General features: G+C 40.5%; 1 protein-coding gene across 3 annotated transcripts in view; it reads right to left on the reverse strand.

Moving 5' to 3' along the window:
• Positions 1-20,619, reverse strand: part of AKAP10 (A-kinase anchoring protein 10) — an 83,910-nt gene extending 63,291 nt beyond the window's left edge. For 2 of the 3 annotated variants that reach the window (XR_007459368.1, XM_049638068.1), the window contains exons 1-4: positions 20,362-20,619; positions 10,370-10,417; positions 5,101-5,283; positions 703-1,260 (exon numbers count right to left, since the gene is read on the reverse strand). Coding sequence is in view for 2 of the 3 variants with exons in the window: in XM_049638068.1 (XP_049494025.1) it covers positions 703-1,260; positions 5,101-5,283; positions 10,370-10,417; positions 20,362-20,449 (877 nt within the window). In the remaining variant the exon portion in view is untranslated. The remainder of the gene's footprint in view (positions 1-702; positions 1,261-5,100; positions 5,284-10,369; positions 10,418-20,361) is intronic. The other variant, XM_049638069.1, reaches the window with a different exon arrangement.
• Between the last annotated feature and the right edge of the window lie 1,849 nt (positions 20,620-22,468).

The following is a 22,468-nucleotide window of genomic DNA, read 5'->3' on the forward strand; positions in this document are numbered from 1 at the left end:
CCCTATGACCCAGCAATTGCAGTACTAGGTATTTATCCAAAGGATACAAAAATGCTGATTCGAGGGGGCACATGCACCCCAATGATTATAGCAGCACTACTGACAACAAAGTATGGCAAGAGCCCAAATGTCTATCAACTGATAAATGGATAAAGAAGATGTGGTATATATATACAATGGAGTATCACTCGGCAATCAAAAAGAATGAAATCTTGCCATTTGTGACAACATGTATGGAACCAGAGTGTATTATGCTAAGTGAAATAAGTCAGTCAGAGAAAGACAAATATATGATTTCACTCACATAATGGAATTTAAGAAACAAAACAGATGAACAGAGGGGAAGGGAAGCAAATATAAGATAAGACAGAGGGAGACAAACCATGAGACACTTAAATACAGACAACAAACTGAGGGCTGCTGATGGGTGGGGGAATGGGCTAAGTGGGCAACGGGCATTAAGGAGGGCACTTATTGGGATGAGCATTGGGTGTTACATGTAAGTGATGAATCACTAACTTCTATTCCTGAACTCATTATTACATTATATGTTAACTAACCTGGATTTAAATCAATCAATCAATCAATCAATCAATAAGAAAACGATTCCAACCCTTCTATTCCCCTCAAATTCTACTTTGTAAACTGATTAAACAAACAAACCAAACAGGATAAAGAGAGACAAGAAAATCACATACTTACTTTTCATTAATTTTCCTGATAAGTCCTTTAGTGGTGAAGAAGGACTATTTCTACTGGCTACTAGAAGTCTGGAGGAGGATTCTTGGGTTTCCATGGAAAGTTGATGAGTTCCTGTTCTGGCCATTTCAAGATGGAGAGAATGGGCACTGTCACATTCCCGGGAAAGCAGCAAGTGATTCTGAATGTTGCTAGTTCTATTATTCACGTCAATTCCTTCTGATTGAGTCATAAGCAACTGGGCTGAGCAAGAATCCTCCAATCTCTTGTCAAGAGACTCAGTTATAAAAGACGTTGTAGTTTCGTGCTTTTTAGATGGAGAGACAGGCTCGGCCAATGAGCTCTGCTTCACTGTGTTCAGACTGTGTGCTCTTATTCGAGACCAAGTCGTAGAGTGAAAACTTTCAGCCTCTAACCAAAATTTAACCAAATGCTCCATTCTCCGAAGTTCCATGAATTGAATGAAATAAGGAAGGACAACTGTGTCATGTAAGACTTGTTCAAGAGTCTTTGAAAGACTGGATTTGGTCTCTTGAGTCTGGTAGTCCAGACAAGATCTGCCTAAAAGAAGCAAAAGATTAGCAGCTCAGTAACAAATAATTTAAGATTGACAGATAAGTCAGTCACTTTTAGCATCAGTGGTACCAGAATTCTTGAATAAAGTTTACTTCCCTAGCAATTTAAATGAATAAAGAACTAAAAACTCTATAGTTCTGGCTTCTAAACAAGCAAAGAAACAACTGTCCAAAACTTATTTAATCCATCAAAAAGCTCTTTGTAACTCAAGTATTATCTCTTTTTTTTAATTTTTTTTTTTTTTTTTTAGCGTTTATTTATTTTTGAGACAGAGACAGAGCATGAACAGGGGAGGGTCAGAGAGAGAGGGAGACACAGAATCCGAAACAGGCTCCAGGCTCTGAGCTGTCAGCACAGAGCCTGACGCAGGGCTCGAACCCACAGACCGCGAGATCATGACCTGAGCTGAAGTCAGACGCTTAGCCGACTGAGCCACCCAGGCGCCCCAAGTATTATCTCTTTTAATGGCAGTTCAGACCATGTAAATTCTTAAAAAAAAAAAAAAAAAAAAAAAAAAATCTTATGATACTAGTCCCAGAGAAAGGAAAAAAGGCGAATAAAAATATGAAAATATATTCAATCTAGTTAAAAATCCCAGAAAAGCAAATTAATACAAGGTCACATTTTTGTCTGTCAAACTGGAAGATGTTGTTTCAAAAAGTAACAATTAACAAAGGCAAAGAAAAAACAGGCTAACACTGTCACCCACTGATGATGAGAAGAAAAGACGGGAAAACCTTTTTGAAGGAGCACTCAGTAACAGACAGCAAAGCTTTAGAAATCTCCATGATTTTCAATCTAGTAACTCCACTGCTAGGAACTTTTCCTGAGGAAAATTGTGGATGTGTGGATATAGCTAGAAAAATGTTACCAACTCTCAGCACTGATTACAACAGAATAAAGAACAGTTCTTGGAGATTAGCTAGAAAAATAAAATTAAATAAAACTTAATAAAAATATGTTCATTTTACATTAGACTAAATTTAGGTTATGATTCTAACCACAAACTAGTTATTAAACAAAAAATTTAAAAACATTTTTTACATTCACAGCAGTGGCACATTGAGGTTCATTTTCATAAAATTAACAAGGGCTTCATCAATTTTTCAAAAGGGCTTTTCTTAATCCTTTGATATTCAAATCATTTTCTTTTGAATCTCTCTGCGAATCATCCTTGCTGGCTGTCTCATTGTCAATGTTAACTAGGGCATCTTGGTCAACATCACTTTCACGAACTTCAGAAAATCCTGACCCTTTACAAGACTTACAATATTTTATTTTTTTTAAGTTTATTTAATTTATTTTGAGAGAGATAGAGAGAGCAGGGGAGGGGCAGAGTGAGGGAGAGAGAATCCCAAGCAGGCTCCGCACTGTCAGCACAGAGCCCAATGCGGGGCTCGAACTCACAAACAGTGAGATCATGACTTGAGCTGAAACCAAGAGTTGGAGCCATGCAGGCGCCCCTAGAATTACAATTTTTTAAATTAAACTTCTAAAAAATTTTTTAATGTTTGCTTATTTTTGAGAGAGAGAGAGAGAGAGACAGAGCGGGTGCGGGAGTGGGTCAGAGAGAGGAGGAGACAAAGAATCCAAAGCAGGCTCCAGGCTCTGTGCTGTCAGCATAGAGCCCAATGCAGGGCTCGAACTCACAAACCGTGAGCTCATGACCTGAGCTGAAGTCGGACACTCAACCGACTGAGCCACCCAGGCACCCCTAAATTAAACTTTTAATTTTGAGATAATGGTAAATTCAAAAAAAAAAGTGTAAGACACAATACAGAGATCCCATGTACCCCTTACCCAGGTTCCCCTATGGTAACATCTTACAAAACTACAGTACAGTATCCCACCAAGGTACTGACATTGATACAATCCACCAACCTTACTCAGATTTCCCATTTTACCTGTACTCACTCGTGTACTTTGTTCTATGCAATTTTATCACATGTAACCACCAAGATACTCAACAGTTCCAATGCTACATGGATCCCTCATATGGCCTTTTATAACCACCTCCTCTGTTCCTAACCTCTGGCAAACACTACCGTGTTCTTCATTTCTCTAATTTTGTCGTTTCAAGAATATTATACAGAGGCGCCTGGGTGGTTCAGTCAGATCCTCTGCCCCCGCCTCTGCCCCTGCCCACTTATGCACACACGCTCTCTCAAAAATAAATTTTTAAAAATCATTTAAAAAAAGAATATTATACAGATGGAATCATACTACACAAATATAACATTTTGGGACTGGCTTTTGACTCTCAGCCTAACTCCCCTGAGATTCATCCAAGTTGTTAGGTATATCAATAGTCTGCTCTTTTTTATTGCTGAGTAGTATTCTGTGGCATGGATGTATCAGTTTATTCAACCACATTCACTCACCTGTGGAAAGACAGTCAGTTTTTGGCTTTTAAGCTGCTATGAACATCGGTATATAGGTTTTTTATGTGAATGTAAGTTTCCACTTCTCTGGGATAAATGCTGAGTGAAACTGATGGGTCATATGGTAACTGCATATTCAGCTTTATAAGAAACTGCCAATCTGTTTTCCAGAGTGGCTGTCCCATTTCACATTCTCACCAGCAACACAGGTGTGATCCAGTAAACTTACAATTTTATTTTGTGACCAATACAAATGTTGTTTGCAATGTACTGCTGAGTGTGACCCATCATAAATACTTTGGCACCTTTGAATAAACACTAATGTTAAGTGAATATGGCAAAAGAGGGATTAATTTTATTAGACATCAATTTATTCATGGGATTGTTTTTTCAATTTATGATACCATGGTATGCAATTTTTATAAATGCAGAAATCTGGATGACAAAAATTCAGAAAACATCAGTCTCCTTATCTTTAGGGGTGGGGGACAAGGGAGAAAGACAAGCTATTTTAACATAATAGGGATCCTACTCCACACAGTTATGCGACCTGCTTTTTAAACTTCCACCTTAGGGGCGCCGGGGTGGCTCAGTCGGTTAAGCGTCCGACTTCAGCTCAGGTCACGATCTCACGGTCCGTGAGTTCGAGCCCCGCGTCGGGCTCTGGGCTGATGGCTCAGAGCCCGGAGCCTGCTTCCGATTCTGTGTCTCCCTCTCTCTCTGCCCCTCCCCCGTTCATGCTCTGTCTCTCTCTGTCTCAAAAATAAATAAACGTTAAAAAAAAAAAATTTAAACTTTCACCTTAGATATTTCTCTATGTTATGTTCAGATTTTTAAATGGCTACCCACTATTTCAAATACAGGTATACCACAACTTGACTGCTTCTTCATTAGCAGATATTTACCTTGTTCCTCGCTTTTTTGCTACCACAAACAACACACACATACTCGGATATACATCTCTCTGCATATATGTAAATATATCTGAGGGCTAGATCTTATATTTTATATTTTGATAAATACTTCCAAACTGCCTTCCAAAACATTTTCATCAATTTAAACTTCCACTAAATAGGAGTGGCCACTTCTCTTCATCTACATTAACATTCAAATTATCAAACTTTAAATATCTGCTCATGTGTTGGGGGAACTTATTTAAATTTGCATTTCCCTGAGTATGCATGAAGTGAGGCATCTTTTTCATATAATTAGCAGCCAAATATATTTCTTCTGAAAATGGCCGATTTTTCTACTGAGAATGCTTCACATTTTATACTTACAGGAACACAACAGAGTGCCATTCATTATACTTATAGCTGTTATTTTAAATACGTTTTTTCAAAGCCTGTTCCAATTGTAATTCCAGTATCCTCCAGCAAGAGTTTCACATATTACACTCAAATCCTTCCTTCTATTGGAAGTTAACAAAAAGTGAGTCACTTACCCAGGTCACCAAAATGAGCGGCCTCCATGTGGCTTGGCTGCTTCTTAAGTGTTGCTGTCCTGCTACTTGAGAAGGAGTCCATGTTGGCAGAAATGGCATTGATTGCAACATGACTTGGTCCTGCTGCCTCCAGCAAGGCATGATTTTTAGTGCTTTTTTGTGGGGAATGTACAGATATTGAAGCTGTAATTTTTCAAAAACAAATGGTTAAAAGTTAAACGCAATTTGATCCTCTAAAACTGTCTCATAAAAGGGCTTTAAGAGAACCTTAAAAATTAAATTTTGTAACACCTCTCTTAGGTATGCACTCAAAAATACTTAGGGGAAAGGTAAATCAATCAAGGGGCAGAAAACTGGAAGGAAATGTCCTATTATTATTTAAAACTCTCAAAATATTGTGCTAAAAACGAAACTGAAAACAGAGATCTTTGAGAACTTCTGATGATAGAAAGTGCCAAAGCCAGGAAACATTGATATATGGACCGTTTTCAATTCCTTAATCCTTTTTTGACCAAAGAACAAAAAACTAAAACAAAATAGGGGGGGAACCAGAAAATACTCTTCAGAACGCTTATATTACTTTTACCTTTTATTCTCATTTTTTTTTAAGTAGGCTCCACACCCAACATGGGGCTTGAACTCATGACCCTGTGATCAACAGTCACATGCTCTAATGACTAAGCCAGCCAGGTGCCCCTTATTTTACTTTTTAATTGGGTAACAAATTTCTCTATTTCATAAAAAACATTTCTAATCAAGTTTCAAGCTGCTTAAACATAAAGCACACTTAAAAAATTTCACGAAATAGGGGCACCTGGGTGGCTTAGGTAAGCATCTGACTTTGGCTCAGGGCATGATCTTGCGGTTCATGAGTCTGAGCCCCGCGTCGGGCTCTGTGTTGACAGTTCAGAGCCTGGAGCCTGCTTAAGATTCTATGTCTCCTTCTCACTCTGCCCATCCCCTACTTGCACTCTGTCTCTCTCTCCCTCTCTCAAAAATAAATAAACATTAAAAAACAATTTTTTTATTCACAAAATATACTTTCTTTAGTAGTCTGAAGAAAGATCCTATTGACATCAGAATAAAGAGACTAGTTACCTATTTATTAATAGGAAATAATCAACTCAATATTATAATACTGTCAAAGTAATCCTGTGACCTTGTTGCTACACAGCTGGACCAAAATTCTAGCTATCCCCCCAAATATCAGTGACTCTTATTCAAGGTTTTGAAGAAGTTTTGGTTTAGCACATTGCTATAGCGAGAAGGACAGAAGAGATACAGGTCACCTAGCATTCCATACCCCACACCCTCAAGATAAATACTCTTAGGTAACTAAACTTGTAGCCACCAACACTATTTATTTTACTACACTGCCAACAGATAAGCACTCCTCAATCTCAGCCAACAGTTCCCACAGATTCTGAGCAATACCAGGTAACATTTCTTATGAAGAGTACAGCATACTGTAATTCACTCTCTTACTCTTCGAGACGTTTTGATAAATAGGATAAAGCAGGTAAGAACATGAATGTCCATACCTATTTGTCGGGTGCCTATATTTACCAGTCATTCAACAAGAGTTGGGAGAATTACAAAATGGAGTTGTCCTCAAGAGATTTTTTTCAGTTTTAGAATCAAGTCTTGTTTTTTGTTTTGTTTTCACGATAAATTAAAGAGAGCAAAATCATTTTAGCAACTTTATAAACAATAATGGTTTTTTGTATAGATAACAAACTACAAATAACATTCTGTAAGAACAGGTAAGATTAATGGTTTCCTTATTAGATGTATATAATGATACAAAATGCTATTAATTTATTTCTCTTCTTTCTTATTAGAACCATTGACTTATTATTTTTTAATGTTTATTTTATTTCTGAGGAAGAGAGAGACAGAGAGAGAGAGAGAGAGAGAGAGACGGAGCATAAGCAGGGGAGGAGCAGAGACAGAGAGAGAGACAGAATCTGAAGCAGGCTCCAGACTCTGAGCTGTCAGCACAGAGCCTGACGCAGAGCTCGAACTCACAAACGGTGAAATCATGACTTGAGCCGATGTCGGACGCTTAACCGACTGAGCCACCAGGCACCCCTTATTTTAGATGTTGCTTCCAGATAGTCTACCTTCCTTTGGTTTCCATGGTACTACGTGCTCCTTAATTTACTTTTCTACAGAAAATATCTTTTTTATCTGTGCCTCCCTTTCAAGCCCTTAGAACACATTTATTAGTCCACTGTGTCAGATATGATCTCCTTCCATGACTCCTCAGGACCCCCTCTTCCTGAGGTTCTCTGTTCTTCTATTCTTCCTGCTAGAAACAACATTTATTCTCAAACCTCAAATTATGGCTACAGCAATCTTTTTCAAACATTTTTTTTTAAACCGTAAACACGCTCTTTTTTTCCCCCCAAATAAACTTAAATGAGGACCCTGATACACCTGTAAAACAAATCTCTAAATAAAATAAGTATCTAAAACCTAAATAGATATCTAAAAGAGATTTAAAAAGAGAGTTACTAGTAACTGGCGGATTCAAGGAGAGAGTCTCACTCATGCCCTGGACCTCCAGCAGCAGCTCCTAGATTGTACCTGTGTGGAACTAGAACCCCGGTTAGAACCCCTGACCTGTATCTGAGACCTGTCCTTTGATCTGGGCTTTGATCCTGTATCTGTAATAACTTACTACTAGCTATTCTCGCTTCGACTTTACCATATCAAGACCAATTTGTCCAAATATCAAACTTCCTGCATCTTCTTCCAAACTAAATCTCCTACTCAATTTCCCTGTCTCTGTTCAATCTGCAAGTCTCCAAAGCTCAAAATCTTGGACCCATTCTTTTTTGCTCTATGTGTTTGCCTGCCAAGATCTGTTGACTTTTCCTTCAAGATCTTTAAACATCTACTTGTCTGTTTATTATCAACACCACATCTTTAATATAGGCCTTTCTGCATTATAGTAAAAGAACTTCTAGGATCTCCATCCTACAGAACGCTTTCAGACTAACCTTTCATAAATACTGTATGTAAAGCATCAACATCCTGTTCAATAGCCTGCAGGCTCCCTATTTTTCTGTCTCAACTCTCTTTTCTGGTCTTTATGACCCTCATAATGGATATCACTCTTCTGTAAAAATATCTTTACTTGTCTGAATGAAGGTCCCTCTGCCCAATATATACCCAAAGAAACAAGAAGCTGCGATGGTAGGAGAAAAAGAGACAAAATCGTCTCTTTCATTCAAATCCTTCTTCTTCAACTTTTAGATACGTTAAGTCCCATTTCTATAGTCTTCCCTACACTTCAGAAACCATTTGCTGATCTCAAATTCCTCTGAACTCCTCACAGCACTTCATTTAACGAAGTCAACATATTGAGGGCCTCTCCTGCTAAAACTAGAAAACAAGAGCTACCAATGCAGTACGGGTTGCTTCACAGACGTTTCTGGGGGTACGTTATTTCATTATTTCTCACAACAATTTTGCAGGACCAGTATTTTCCCCATTTTGGAGATGTGGACACAGACAAAAGTTAAATACTTTGCCAGAAGCCAACGAGATGGTAAAGAGTCATTTGTTTCAACATGCAGGATTTCAACTTTGGTCTGCCAGACTCTAGAAAATCACTTTCACCTCTGGATGGAAACTCAGACTCTAGAATTACTGTGTGCATAAAATATATGTAAATGTCTCCCAAGTATCTCCCACCCAACATGCCAAAACTGAACATATAATTTCCCGACCTGGTTCTCCACCAGTCTCACTGTTGGGCAAACCAGAAAAGTAGGTGTCAACCTTAAACCTCCCTTTCCCTTACATCTCATATTTATTCAGTAACCAAGTTCTATCCATTTTAGCTCTAAACTGCTCTATCCAGATCACTTCATTTCCATCACTACAGATTCTAGCCCATGCCATCTGTGGAATCACCTGATTAACATGCGTCTCCCCTACCAATCTATAAGTTCAAGGACTACAGGATCCAAGTCCTTTTTGTTCACTGTTACAGCCGCAGTTTTTTGGCTAATGCCTAGAAGAGAACAGGTGCTCAAGAAATGGTAGTTATTAGTATGTTGGGGTATTTGCTACTATTCTGCATCTAAGTTCTAATCAGACTGCTAACTTCGTGAGGGCCTGTTTCCCGTCTTGCTTCTGCATTATTCCAAGGTAAGTCAGGTAAGCACAGATTATATATTGTCACAGAGTATGAACATGGAACTTTTTAGCCTCATATAGACTTAGAAAGTGAGGCAGGCCAGTTCTCTCATTCTGCAACGAAGAACCGAAAAAGGTTACGTCACTTCCCAAGGTCATACTGTTAGTAGCAGAGTTTAGAGTAGAAGATCTGTGTGCCTGAGACATCAAAGTCTGTTCCTTCTACAATCAGATCTTGTCTTCACACACACTGCTTGCTAAGGGCTTGAAGCCAATCAAATTTTGCTTGAGGAAGGCAGTATGAACCAATGTGGAATCCAACTGGCTTTAAATTATCAGAAATAAGCAGAAAATAAGACTGCAAGGTACCCTAGTTTTTCCCTAATTTTATAAATCTCTCAAGTTATAATCAGTCTCTCTGGCAAATTGATCATATACAGTTAATACTCACTGCTAGCTACATAACAAACATTTGAAAGAAAAATCTAAGCAGCAATCTACAGATTTCATGTAAATAAATTTTCTTTAAGAAACTTACATGTAACAGCTATAGAAACAATTTCCATCATAATCTTCCATTCCAATCTTTGTACATGGACATGATGAAGTCAGTCAAAACTATAGTAGGGATCACAACCTAAAAAAGCATGCTCTAACCTATAAATAAGGGCAATATATTGACTACAATAAAGTACTCTGAATAAATTTTAAGACCATTCATCCAAAGTAGCAGAGAAGTTAAAGCTGTGATCATCCACACTTCTGGAAAACCAAGCCTTAGAAGTGGTAGTTCTTTCACTTAGCTGTCAGCTCGGTTCAGAGTATTTTTCGCTTTTTGTTTTTTTAATAGAAAGACAACTAATTGCTTTTAGGAACAATCAAATGGGTGATTAATAAGGACTGGTTTACTGTATCACTAGGACAGCCAATGAGCGCTTAGTAAAAAGCCTATCATGTGCTAGTAAGTATATAGGCTGAACAAGGAAATAAGTCACAACCCTAATTATAAAAGAAGACAGAGACGAATAATGGCAAAAGAAGGGAGAAGATACCAGGATTCAATAGCCTATAAATGCGGAACACATCACTTTTTAATACAATGGAATGACGTGGAACTCACCTTTAACTGACTTGCCATCTGAGGTCTTCTCTTGTTCTTTGCCTTTCACTAGAAGACAAAAGAGCATCATGAGCAACTTTTACAGTTGAGAAGATCCATTCTACATGCTGTCAAAATTAGACAAGCTTTACTCTAACAGATGAATATTCAAAGTTGTACAATAATAGAATCGGTGCCTTGCGAGGGAGACAGGGCAGGACAATTGTCGGGGGAAGTTTCTCTAAGGAAGTGACCTTTGAACATCATTCATTCAAGAGCACAAGCACGGAGTGTGCTTACGGAGAGACAATGCAGAACACCTGGGTTCAAATTCTAGCTTGCCACTTATTACACAGCCATGTGATCCTGGACAAGTTACTTCTCTGGGTCTCAATTTCCTTGATGTATAAAATTAGGTTAGTAATAACACCTATCTTAGAGGGTCGTGGGTGAAAAAAATAAATATTTGTAAAGGGTGTAGGAGAGTAACAGGCACACAGTAAATTTAGGATGTTAACTAATATTATTAAAAGATGCCCACTACTAGATACATCCTGAGGAAAAGAGTTCTTTGTATCTCCTATCTTACTTCTTGTGTATTACCCTCACAGTATCTAATACAAACATTCTAAACTTACATTCTAAACTTCTAAAACTCAATCAAGGCCCAACAATTTCTCTTAAAAAGCTATATAGTTTCTTCTCCATTACACAAAACAGTAGAAATTGTACTGCAAGTATGCTAGTAATATAATATCCAAGAAAGGAAGGTACATGGCAGCTTAAGCAAAGCGTGAACACTTACAGGATCTAACCTAAGACTATTTTTAACCTTCCTTACTTTTCTTGTATTTTTTTCAACATTAAATTTTCTTTAACCTCACCACGAAAAGCCAATCAAAATAAGAAATCTCAAAATGTGACCATCTCTCTACTCGTGCTCTTAAACATTAAACACCTCGGGGCGCCTGGGTGGCTCAGTCGGTTAAGCGGCTGATCGGCTCAGGTCATGATCTCACGGTCTGTGAGTTCGAGCCCCGCGTCGGGCTCTGTGCTCACAGCCCAGAGCCTGGAGCCTGTTTCAGATTCTGTGTCTCCCTCTCTCTGGCCCTCCCCCGTTCATGCTCTGTCTCTCTGTCTCAAAAATAAATAAACGTTAAAAAAAAAATTTTTTTTTTAAATAAAAAAAAAAAACATTAAACACCAGTAGCAGGAAATAACTAGCTCTCGCGGTATCTGATAAATCAATCCGTCAACAAGTTATCTGAGTGCCTCGAATGTGCTAGATACTCTCCTGGCTCAGAAAAGAGCAGTCCTGCCTTCAAGAAGTCTACATGCATGAATGTGGAGACCAACACGGACAAATATAAGCAAGATCATTGCAGGTACTGATCACTACTCTTAGGAAGATCAAACAAGGAAATGCAGTAGAAGGGACTGGGTTGCAGCCCTCACCGTGGCGTTTGCCAACTGACTACATCTCCCACTTGAAACGTGAACTTGTCTTGGCTTCCACAGCACTCCACTCTCCCGGTTTTCCAGCTGCTCCTTCTCAGTTGACCGCCTTGCCAACTTCTCCAAGTGCCCACTGGGAGTTTCTCAGGGAAAGGGTCTGAGCACCTTTTCTTTTCACTACATACACATACACATATTTCATATTTCACTACATACACATACACATATTTCCTGGCTGAGCTTACCCATTCTTAAGGCTTTCAATACCAAACGTAAGCTGCGAATCCTCTATTTCTATTTCTAGTTTAAGTCCTTTTTGACCTTAAATTTAACCACCTCCCTGTCATCTTCCATAATAACACTAGTCCAAAACGGAACGTACCATCTTTTCCCAAACCTATTCTACCTCAGTCTTTTCTCTCATGAATGACACGATCACCCCAGTTTCTCGGGCCGAAAACCTGGAAGTCATTCTTAACATGCCTCTCTCTTGCCTCCTACACCCAAACCACTTCTAAGACCGACTGACTTTACCACCAAAATATATCTTCACAGTTCCACTTCCGTCACCCTCAATACATTCTCATCTTACAAATCAAATCTCCTAGTTAATATTTCAAACATAAAAGTACACACACAATCCAGCTTCGCCAAATATTAGAGGTCTGACTTACCTATTCCCTCCCCTGAAATATTATACATATAGTTAAAGGATCCTATGAATCGGGTAGACCACTACCCGATCCCATTGCCCTTCTTCCCTTCCCGGAGATAAATTGGTCCTGAATTGGATGTTTACTGCCCTGTATGTTTTTAGACTATTCCTACAAATGACTTTTAAAAATGCTATTATTCTGTACATCTTTAAAAATTGCATAGGGGCACCTGTGTGGCTCAGTCGGTTAAGCACCTGACGTTGGGTTTCAGCTCAGGCCATGATCTCACGATCTCACGATTTCATGAGTTCAAGCTCTGCGTTGGGCTCTGTGCTGACAGTTCGGAGCCTGCTTGGGATTCTCTCTCTCCCTTGCTCTCTGCGCCTTCCCCGCTCACACTCTCTTAAAATAAATAAACTTAAAAAAATTAAAAGTACATAAATATTTTTCTATACATACCTGACACTTGTATCCATTCCATAATTTCACTTTTGTCCATACTGATGCAATTCTAGATTCATGTGGTTCTAGTTCATTCACTTTAGCTGCTTCATTCCTAAAATGCACTTTTATTTACCCATTTTCCTGTTAATAAACATTTAACCTTTATTTCCTAGTTTTCATGATCACAAACATTGATGTGATCAACAATCTAGTATGTGTCTTCCAACGTATATAGGTAAGAATTTCTCTAGGATAAAACCCTAGAAATGGAACTGTTAGGTAACCAATGATGGGCATTTTTAATGAAAGTGGCTATATAAATTTCTCAAATGTCACTTGATGGTGCTTTGAACTCACTTCCTTGATTTCCTTTGAGGGGATACCTTTCATGTTTATTGGCTGTTTAGGTTTCCCCTTTTATGGGCTGCCTATTCATGTCCTTCATCCTTTACTTATTGGTAGGAATGCCACAGTATTCTGGATACTAATCATTTGTGTTGCAAATACCTTATGTATATTTTACTGTATGGAAGCTTTGGGCGCCTGGCTGGCTCAGTGGAAAGAACATGATCTTTATCTCAGGACCATGAGTTTGAGTCCCATGTTGGGTGTAGAGATTTACTTAAGTAAAAAATAAACAAATAAATAAAACTTTATTGCATGGAAGTTTTAAACTTTAATTAGCTAAATTTTCATTATGTGGACTGTATTTTCCTGTCTTATTTTTTAAGATATCTTTTCCTGGGGCACCTGGGTGGCTCAGTCGGTTGAGCGTCCGACTTTGGCTCAGGTCATGATATCACAGTCATGAGTTCGAGCCCCGTGTCGGGCTCTGTGCTGACAGCTCAGAGCCAGGAGCCTGCTTCGGATTCTGTGTCTTCCTCTCTCTCTGACCCTCCCCTGTTCATGCTCTGTCTTTGTCTCAAAAATAAATTAAAAAACATTAAAAAATTAAAAAAAAAAAAAACCTTTTCCTACCCCAAAATCAGATTTCCCCCCTACATTTTCTCTTATGGTTTCAAGTTTTGCTTTTTAAAGTTCTGGGTTCTTATCCACCTGGAATTTATTTATCAGAGACTGGGAAACTACAGCCCATGAGCCAAATCAGGCCCACCCCTAGGTTTTTATATAAAGTTTTATTTTAGCATAGCCATGTCCATTTATTTACATACTATCTATGGCTACAGGGATAGGAAAGAATGAGACAAGAGACTCTATGGCCTGCAAAGCCTAACAAATATATTTACCATCTGGTCTTTTATAGAAAGTTTGCTGACCCCTGATGTGTATGATAGGAGGTAGAAAATACTGTCTTTTTCCAGAGGAATAATGAGCATCATTTACTGATTAGTCCAACCTTTCCCAAATGAACAGAAATTCTTTGTATACTAAGTTCCCTTACATACATGGGTCTGTTTCTGAGCATTTAATTCTATTGTCTTAGTTACCTAACCATATAATCAGACTTTGGCAAGGCCAAGTCCTCTACCTTATTCTCTCTTGAAACTATCTGCCACATTAATTACAGGGTTAACTTGTTTTGATCCTAAAACCTCCATGAGAGTTTTTAAAGCAGCACTGACTTACTTAATGATTAACTTGGGAGAGTTCACATCTTTCCAGTACTGTATTTCTATCCATGAACATAGTATACCTCTCCATTTATTTAGGTCTCCATTCTTGTCCAATTGGGTTTTGTAAACTCCATAAAGATTTCAGTCTTTTGTTTTTACTGGCATGCAGTGATACAAGTGAATTTTAAATACTTACATATAAATGCATATATTTTAAAAACCCAGCCAAACTCTTTTATGAGTTCTAATAGTATGTGTGTAGATTTTCTTCAATTTTCTATGTAGGTAAACATGTTATCTGGGAATTAGAATTCCTTTGTTCCCCTCCTCCCCAAAACTTAAATTTCCCTTCTTTTTTTGTGTATGTGTTCCTGTGAAGACTGTATTAGTTTTCTTTTTGTCTTATATCTCTAATATATTTTCCCATCCTTTTACTTTTAACCTTCTCATGATCCTATTTTTATTTAAGTAGTACACAGCAGGAATCCAGTCTATAAATCACCATTTCTTCACCGTCTGGGGCAGCCCATTTCTTTTTATTGTGATTACTACTCTTGATTTATAAAGAAGACCATTCTTAAAACTTCAGGACTATTAATTTGTTGATTTCTCTTGGTAATTTTCTATATTTTGCTTTCTGTATTTTGAGACTGATAATAGGTACAAAGCAGTTCAGAATTTTATTTTCCTAGTACTGTGTGCATCCTATAATGTAGTGACCTTTTTAGCCCTAATAATGTTTTGTGCTTTAAAGTATGCCATCTGCACACAGCTTTCTTCTGGTTAACATCTGTCTGCTTTTTCTTTCCATTTATTTTCAATTTTTCTATGTTCTTATGCTTTAGTTGTATTTCCAGTAAAGAGTTTATGGTTGGATTTTGGTTTATTATCCAATTGCTTTATCTTTTAGCTATATAGCTTTTTGCTAGAATTTGGTCTATTTATATTTACCGTGACTACTGATCTTTGTAGGTTTATTTCAGCCACCTTATTTTGACTATGCTTTTTGTTTCTATATATTCTTTCCATGAAACATCTAAAACAGAGACAATACTAGAATTTGAATAACACTCAGGTTTGAGCAACACTCAGTCTTCTCAAATCTTAACATTAGGCTGTACTCGCTTCAGAAAAATTTTCAGAAGAAATAAAACATGCAGGTGCAACTGAAGTCTCTCCCTGACCTCATTCCCCCTCTCCCTATGGAAATAATTTCATAAATTGAACATTTATTGTTTCCAACCATATTTTTACTCTTTAAATACATTTATGTATCCATAAACCATATAAAGCATTGTTTGAAAGTTTTTGACCTTTATACAAGTGGTCCTACAATTGCAATTCCCAACAGCAGTGTACCCTAACCAAATCTTGGTATAGTCAGGCTTTAATCTTATCCCTTAGGACTTCCCAAGAACTTTACTCCCACAAATTAACACCTCTCTTCTCTATCATTTTCTCCTCTCTACCAGATCATTCCTATCAGCATACAAACGTGCTCTGACATCTTTTATCTTAAAAAAAAAAAAAAAAAAAAAAAATCCCTTAACCCAAAAGCCCCTTTTAGTTCCTTTTCACTGCAAAGTTTCTTGGAAAAGGTGTTTTTTAGTTTTCCTCTTGCTACTTTCCACACTTCACATTCTCCCCTCAACCCATTCCACTGATACTCTTAAAGTGACCAATTACTTCCACATTAATAAAATGAGTAGCTATTTCTACCTTGATCTTGCAAGTGACATTCAACACAATACTCCTTTCTTTTTGAAACATTATCTTCTTTTAGCTTCCATGACATCGCACTCCTATATGACTGGCATTTTGTTTTGGATTCTCCTTTGTCAATGGCTCATGTTCCTCAATTTCACTTTTTTAAACATTTTTAGAACTTTTTAATGTTTATTTATTTTGAGAGAGAGAAAGCAAGCAGAGGAAAGGCAGAGAGAGAGGGACACACAGAATCCGAAGCAGGTTCCAGGCTCTGAGCTGTCAGCACTGAGCCCGACACGGGGCTCAAACCCACAAACTGTGAGATCATGACCTGAGCTGAAGTTGGATGCCCAACCGACTGAGTCACCCAGGCGCCCCTCTCAATTTCACTTCTAAAAGCTGGATTAACTCCAGAGCTCTCACCTAGGCTCCCTTCTTGTCTACAGTATGGCAGGAAATGCTACCATGGTCACTCCTCTTCTTGGCAAGAGGGCTGTAACCTAGCACATAACTGGCTAGTTATTTTACATTTCCTAGGAGCCTCTGCAGTTAGCTCTGACCATATGACTAAATTCTCACCAATAGAATATGAATAGAAATGGCTATGTGCCACTTTCTGGCTAAAGCTGCTCCTTCCTCCTTACCACAGGTCAGAAGACTGAGGACAGACAGAAGGGGCTATGACATGGCTTTGATAGAAGAGACCATACCCTAAGGGAAAGAGCTGTAACAAAATGGGAAGAAAATGATCCCTGAATGACTGTGAAGCAAAGCCACCCAATGACCATTACACTCGAGAGAGTAATAAAAATCTCTCTTGTCTGAGCCATTACACTTCAGTGTCTCTGTTATAGCCTCTCAACGTAACTAATTCACGTATTACGGGTATTCTCTAGGTAATCTCTACAGAACCGTACATCCCACTGCCTCCTCAACACACCCCATGGATGTCTGAGAGTTGTCACCAACTCACAACTGCCAAAAGACAATTCCACTCACTCCAAGTCATGTCAGCTCCATCTCCAAAACATATCCCATTCCCAGTAAGTTCCAGCCTTTTTCTGGTTCCTTAAACACAGCCAGTTCATGCCTGCCTCAGGACATTTGTGCTTCCAGTTTTCTCCGGCTACAATGCAGTCCCTTTCATCTTTTGTGAGGCTGGCTCTCTCTCCTCATTTAGATCTCAATCTAAATACCATCTTCCCAGACAAGACTTCCTTTATTATCTGAACACAAATTGTCATCCTGTGATCTACTCCCACATCAGTTTAAATTCCCAGCACAGCACTTTTTACTAGCTGATATTTTTCTTTTGTTTTATTCACTTATTCAACAAATATTTACTAAAATCCTAACTATATCCCAGGCACTGGACCTAAACCTGGGAATACAACCACGAACAAAACTCACCTTCCATCTTCATAAAACACATAGTAAAGCAGATGGTGATAAATGCTGTAGAGAAAGTAGGGTAAGGGGATAGGAGTGCAGGGGCTGGGGGCTGCAATGTTAAAAGCAGGATGGACAGAGAAAACTTCACTAAGATGCCAAATGATCAAAAACCTGAAGGAAACGAGGGAACAAATAGTGGGTATCTGTGGGAAGGGGTTTCCAGAAAGAGAGAAAATGTAAGTGCAAAGGCCCTGAGGTGGGAATGTATTTTACAACAAAGAGGTCAATATAAATGGAACAGTGATGAGAAAGGAAAGCAGGAGATGAACACAGAGAGGAAATGGGACCTCAATAAAGGAGGGCCAAGTACAGGAAGTCACAGGAAAAATCTGAAAAGAGATGTGGCATAATGCAATTTGAAAATATACCATAGGGGTCAAGGAGGGAAGGGAAACCAAGTTGAAACCTACAGAAAAATAATTCCGTTCTTGATTTTCATAAAACCGGCTTCCTCTTAACATTTAAGCTGAAATTTGAATGGCATCCTTGAAGATGTTAAGGACTTCCTTAACTGCCCAATCTAAACAGAGATGACTGCCTAGACCAGGGATCAGGGATAACGGGACAAGGTTGAATTTGGATATGTTCTGGGGTAGATCTAGCAGATTTGATGTAGATATAGAGTAGGAGAGAAAGAGAAGCTCAAGAATATACTCAAGTTTTAGCCTGAACAATTAAAAGGCCAGACATGGAATTTATTGAGGCGACAAAAAATCTGGAGTTAAATTTTAGATATAGTAAGTGAAAGATCCATGTGTTAGTCTGTCATTTCTATTAATAGATATACCTGTATCTACTAGGTAGAGGTATAAAGTGGACCGACAGTGGGATATACCATTCTTAATTCAGGAGAGAGAATTCAAGCTGGAGATGTAAATTTCAGGAGTCATCAGCATATAGGTGGTATTTAAAGACTGGATGGGATCCCTAAACAGAAGCATCTCCAGCTTCTACTCTTGCCACATTCAGTCTGCAAAAAGCATCTACAATGATCTTTTTATAACATAAGACCAAATCACTCCTCTTTAAAAATGTTTAAATAATATCATCTCTGCACTTGGAATAAAACCTAACAACTATGGCTTACAAAGCTCTGAATCTTGTCTACCTCTCTAAGCCCAAGGCACAGTGGCCTGCCTTCCTTTCTTGAAGGGCACCAGACTCTTTCTTGACTCACAACCTTTGAACATGCTATTCCCTGTGCTCAAAGTGTTCTTCCCTACCCTCTGTGACCTCCTACAGATCCCTCAGCTCTGAGTTTCAAGGTCACCTGCTGAGGCCTTTCTCTATCCTCAAACCAAAACATGCTTCTTCTCTCCAGTTCTCTCTGTCGTAACATGTCATCAATTTGTAAACACACATACATAAGAAAGAGCAATTTCTTGTCCGTCTGCCCCAGCAGACAATAAGTTCCATGGGTGCAGGGACTTTGTCTTGTTCAGGGCTTAATTGTGAGGGCCTAGCACAGTGCCTGGCAAGCAGCAGACATTCAAATGTTGAATAGAGACAACAGTCTTATTATGCAACATGCAATTTGCCTCATTATACACAGAATGCTTTCTTTCCCCTTCAAAAACAAAACTAAACTAAACACTGTCAAACAAATTAGAGCTTTTAACTATACCAAGGTATGTTATCAACAAAGCTTCCTTGTACCATTTTACAGGTTTCCTTCATTCAGCACTGCATTCATTCATCACAGCTTCATTCACTCACCCCATGACATCAGTTACTAAAACTCGGCCAGCCGTGTACTTAAAAGGAATTCTTGAATTCATAGCTGAATGGGGCCTTTACAAATCATCTAATTCTCAGTTGAGAGAAGAGAAAAAAGTGGGTTAACACTTTTCTGTCCCAGGTTACAGGCAGTAGCAGAGCAGACATATGAACCCACGTTCCTGTTTTAGTGTTGCTTTTTGTTGTTGGTTTCTGTGTGTGTGTGTGTGTGTGTGTGTGTGTATGTGTCCTGGTACCTTTTCTCTTAAATAACAAGAATTCAAAGAACCACCATCATCCAAAATGACCTACACTTGTTCATTCTGCATATATATTTTTAATGACACACAACAACTTTATCCAGGATCAAAATTAAGCTGCCTCTACTTAAACTCTGGGCAGCTATTAAAACGGAAAATCAGAAATATAAGCAGTTTACAGAGTGAGCGTCCCAGTAGTTAGTAGACTTGCTAAGTCATCAAAAGAACTAGTTTCTTTCATTAGGGAACTTTTAGCAATAAGTAATGTTATTTTAGGAAGTGCAGAATCCCCTTCCTCCCCAAAAAGGAGGAATCTAGAAAACAGCACTCGTTGAAGAAAACATTTTCACATGTTGCTTTGACACATAAAACCCTCAATATTCTGAAAAGTCAGAGACTTCCTTAACAAGGTACTAAAGGAATTTCCTTTTTCTTGATTCACAGTTTAGACACACACACACACACACACACACACAAACGCAAAGGCTGTTTTTTACGCAAACAGGCATTAACTTGTATGAATTTCGGCAAACACTTTCGGACCAGCGAGACAATTCCCCTGACCTCGCGCGAGGAAGCCACCTTCTCCCTCCCTGCAGAGTCCGGGAGCAAAGCGAGGCACGCAGGGGGCGTCTGCGCGGAGGCCGAGGGCCCCGCCGCCGCCCGGGAGGAAGCCCGTGCAGGCCCACCTGCCCCACCGCCGCCCCTGAGGCCCGGCCTGGCTCCCCGCCGGAGCCCCCCTCTGCTACCTTTCCGCCGGAAGAAGGACATGGCGGGGCCCGGGTCGGGGCGGAGGGCGCGGGGGGACTGTCGCGGGGAGGGCCCGGCTCCCCTCATTCAGCAACCGGCCCGGACTTCCGGGTCCGCAGCGGCCGCCGCACTAGCCTGAAAAGAGACCCTTCTTCCGGGTGTGGGCCCCACCGCCTCCTCGAGAAGCCCAGGCAGCTCCTGCCGCCATATTATCAACAAGCCGCCCGCCCGGAGTTCCGGTCCTTCCCCGCGCGAGGCTTCACGGGAGGCCGCGCTGTCGGCCCCGCCCCCATCCCCGCCTCCTCTCGTGGATGCGGGGGCACGCGCCCGCCCCGCCCACGTGACCCTGCGCGCGTGCGGTCTGTGCCCTTTCACTGATACGGGGTGGCCGGAACGGACGGCGTTACTGTCCGTGTGCTTTCTCCGATATTCGGTGGCCCGGACCTGCGGCGGTACCCCGGCGCAGCTTGGTGGTGCCCGGCTGCAGCCCCGGGTGGAGCGGGACAGACCTAGTCTCCGCAAAGCTGACCCTCCCGGAGCGGCAGCGCTCCCCAACCCGGGGCTGGATGGTGCGGCGCCTCAGGTCTGGGGCGCGCGGCCGTGGGCGCTCAGAGCATATGCCCTTGTACGAGGCGAGGCCGGCACTGCCACGCTCCGGCTCAGCCCCTCCTGTTTCTCGGTTCCAGTTAGGCTGAAAGGCACTGGCCGGTCGGAACGGCTTCGCCCTGCACCCCCAGGCCCTGCTCTAGAGCAGGACCCCCCCCCCTCCCTGGTCGCGTAGTATCCCAGGGGTCAGGGTTCCTCGAAAGGGGAAGAGGAAGCATGACCTGCTTTGTGTGGCTCCTCTCTCAGTCACAGTGACCTCGGCAGTAAAAAAAAGGAGAAGTCGGCTTATTTTCAGAACCAAATCCCTGCAAATGCTCAAGTTTGAAAGGGTAACTTAAAAGCATCGCCAGTAATTACAAGGCAAACTCGTGAATCATCCAGCTTTGTTCACATCCACTTCTGGCCCAGCATCCATCCCTAAAAGCAGAGCTAAATGAAACAAGTCTTTATCCCTCTGTCCCTCACCACTGGATGAGTGTGCTCAGTGCCTGATTAATAATTGTACGTCCTCTTTTGGGGAAGGAACCTGGAAGATAGCACTCAAATGTTCACTGAGTTTTGTTTTTTGTTTAATCCGTGAAGTCCATCGTGTGATGGTTGGGGAAACAGGACCGAAAAGAAGTCCAACTTGTCTGAGGTTACTAAGTGTCAGTGTTGAGACTATAACCAGAAACGGGGGTCTTTCACCATATAATTAGAACAACTTAATGGGTTTGTTTTGGTCCAGGGCCTGTAAGGTAATCCGACCTGATGTTTATTGAAAGTTTTCTATGAAGTTACTGTGCCAAACCCTGCAGATTAATAATAGTCTTTGGAGTCTGTCTTGGTGGGGGGAAAACTAGGCACAGAAAAATAGCCTACCTAGGGTCACAAGCTAACTAGGGGTGAACCTTGGATTTCAAACCTAGGGAGTTGGCCTCTAGAGGCAAAGATCCAGCCTCTGCCTGGGTAAAGAGAGTGTGTTCAGGCAGAAGCAAGAGAGACTGGCCTAGACTCTGGTTGCCTGAGTGTATCATCCACCTGAGTTGGTGCTGAGAATGGATGTCCGTTTGACTCCTGCAGGCTTCAACAGAGGCTGCATAGGAATTGGGGCAGTGTCTTCCTGGGATCTGAGGGGCTATTGGAAACCAGCCTGTGCTCAGAGGTGGGGGGGGGGGTGGGATCTGCTGTCTGTGGCCAATAAGAACAAAGATCTTGCCCCTCTCTCCTTGGAAATGGGGATTGTCTGAAGTCAAGCGGGAGTGGGGGGCTGGGGTGCAATCTGTATAAAGGGAATAAGCAGTATCTAGGAGAGGTATAAGCACAGGGCATCACACACTTGGCATGAAAACACAGTGCCCCTCTCCCTTTCCCTTCTTGTTGTGAGTTCAATCCTTTGTTGGCAGCGGCTTTTTGTCTTTGTTGACTGGTTAGTTGCATGGGACAGAAGGGGGAGTGCAAGAAATCCCCTGAATATCACCGAACAGGAGCAGTGCCAAGGAATGTGGGCAGAGTGGTGGG

This window comes from Panthera uncia, chromosome E1, assembly GCF_023721935.1.
Source record: "Panthera uncia isolate 11264 chromosome E1, Puncia_PCG_1.0, whole genome shotgun sequence".
NCBI lineage: Eukaryota > Metazoa > Chordata > Mammalia > Carnivora > Felidae > Panthera > Panthera uncia.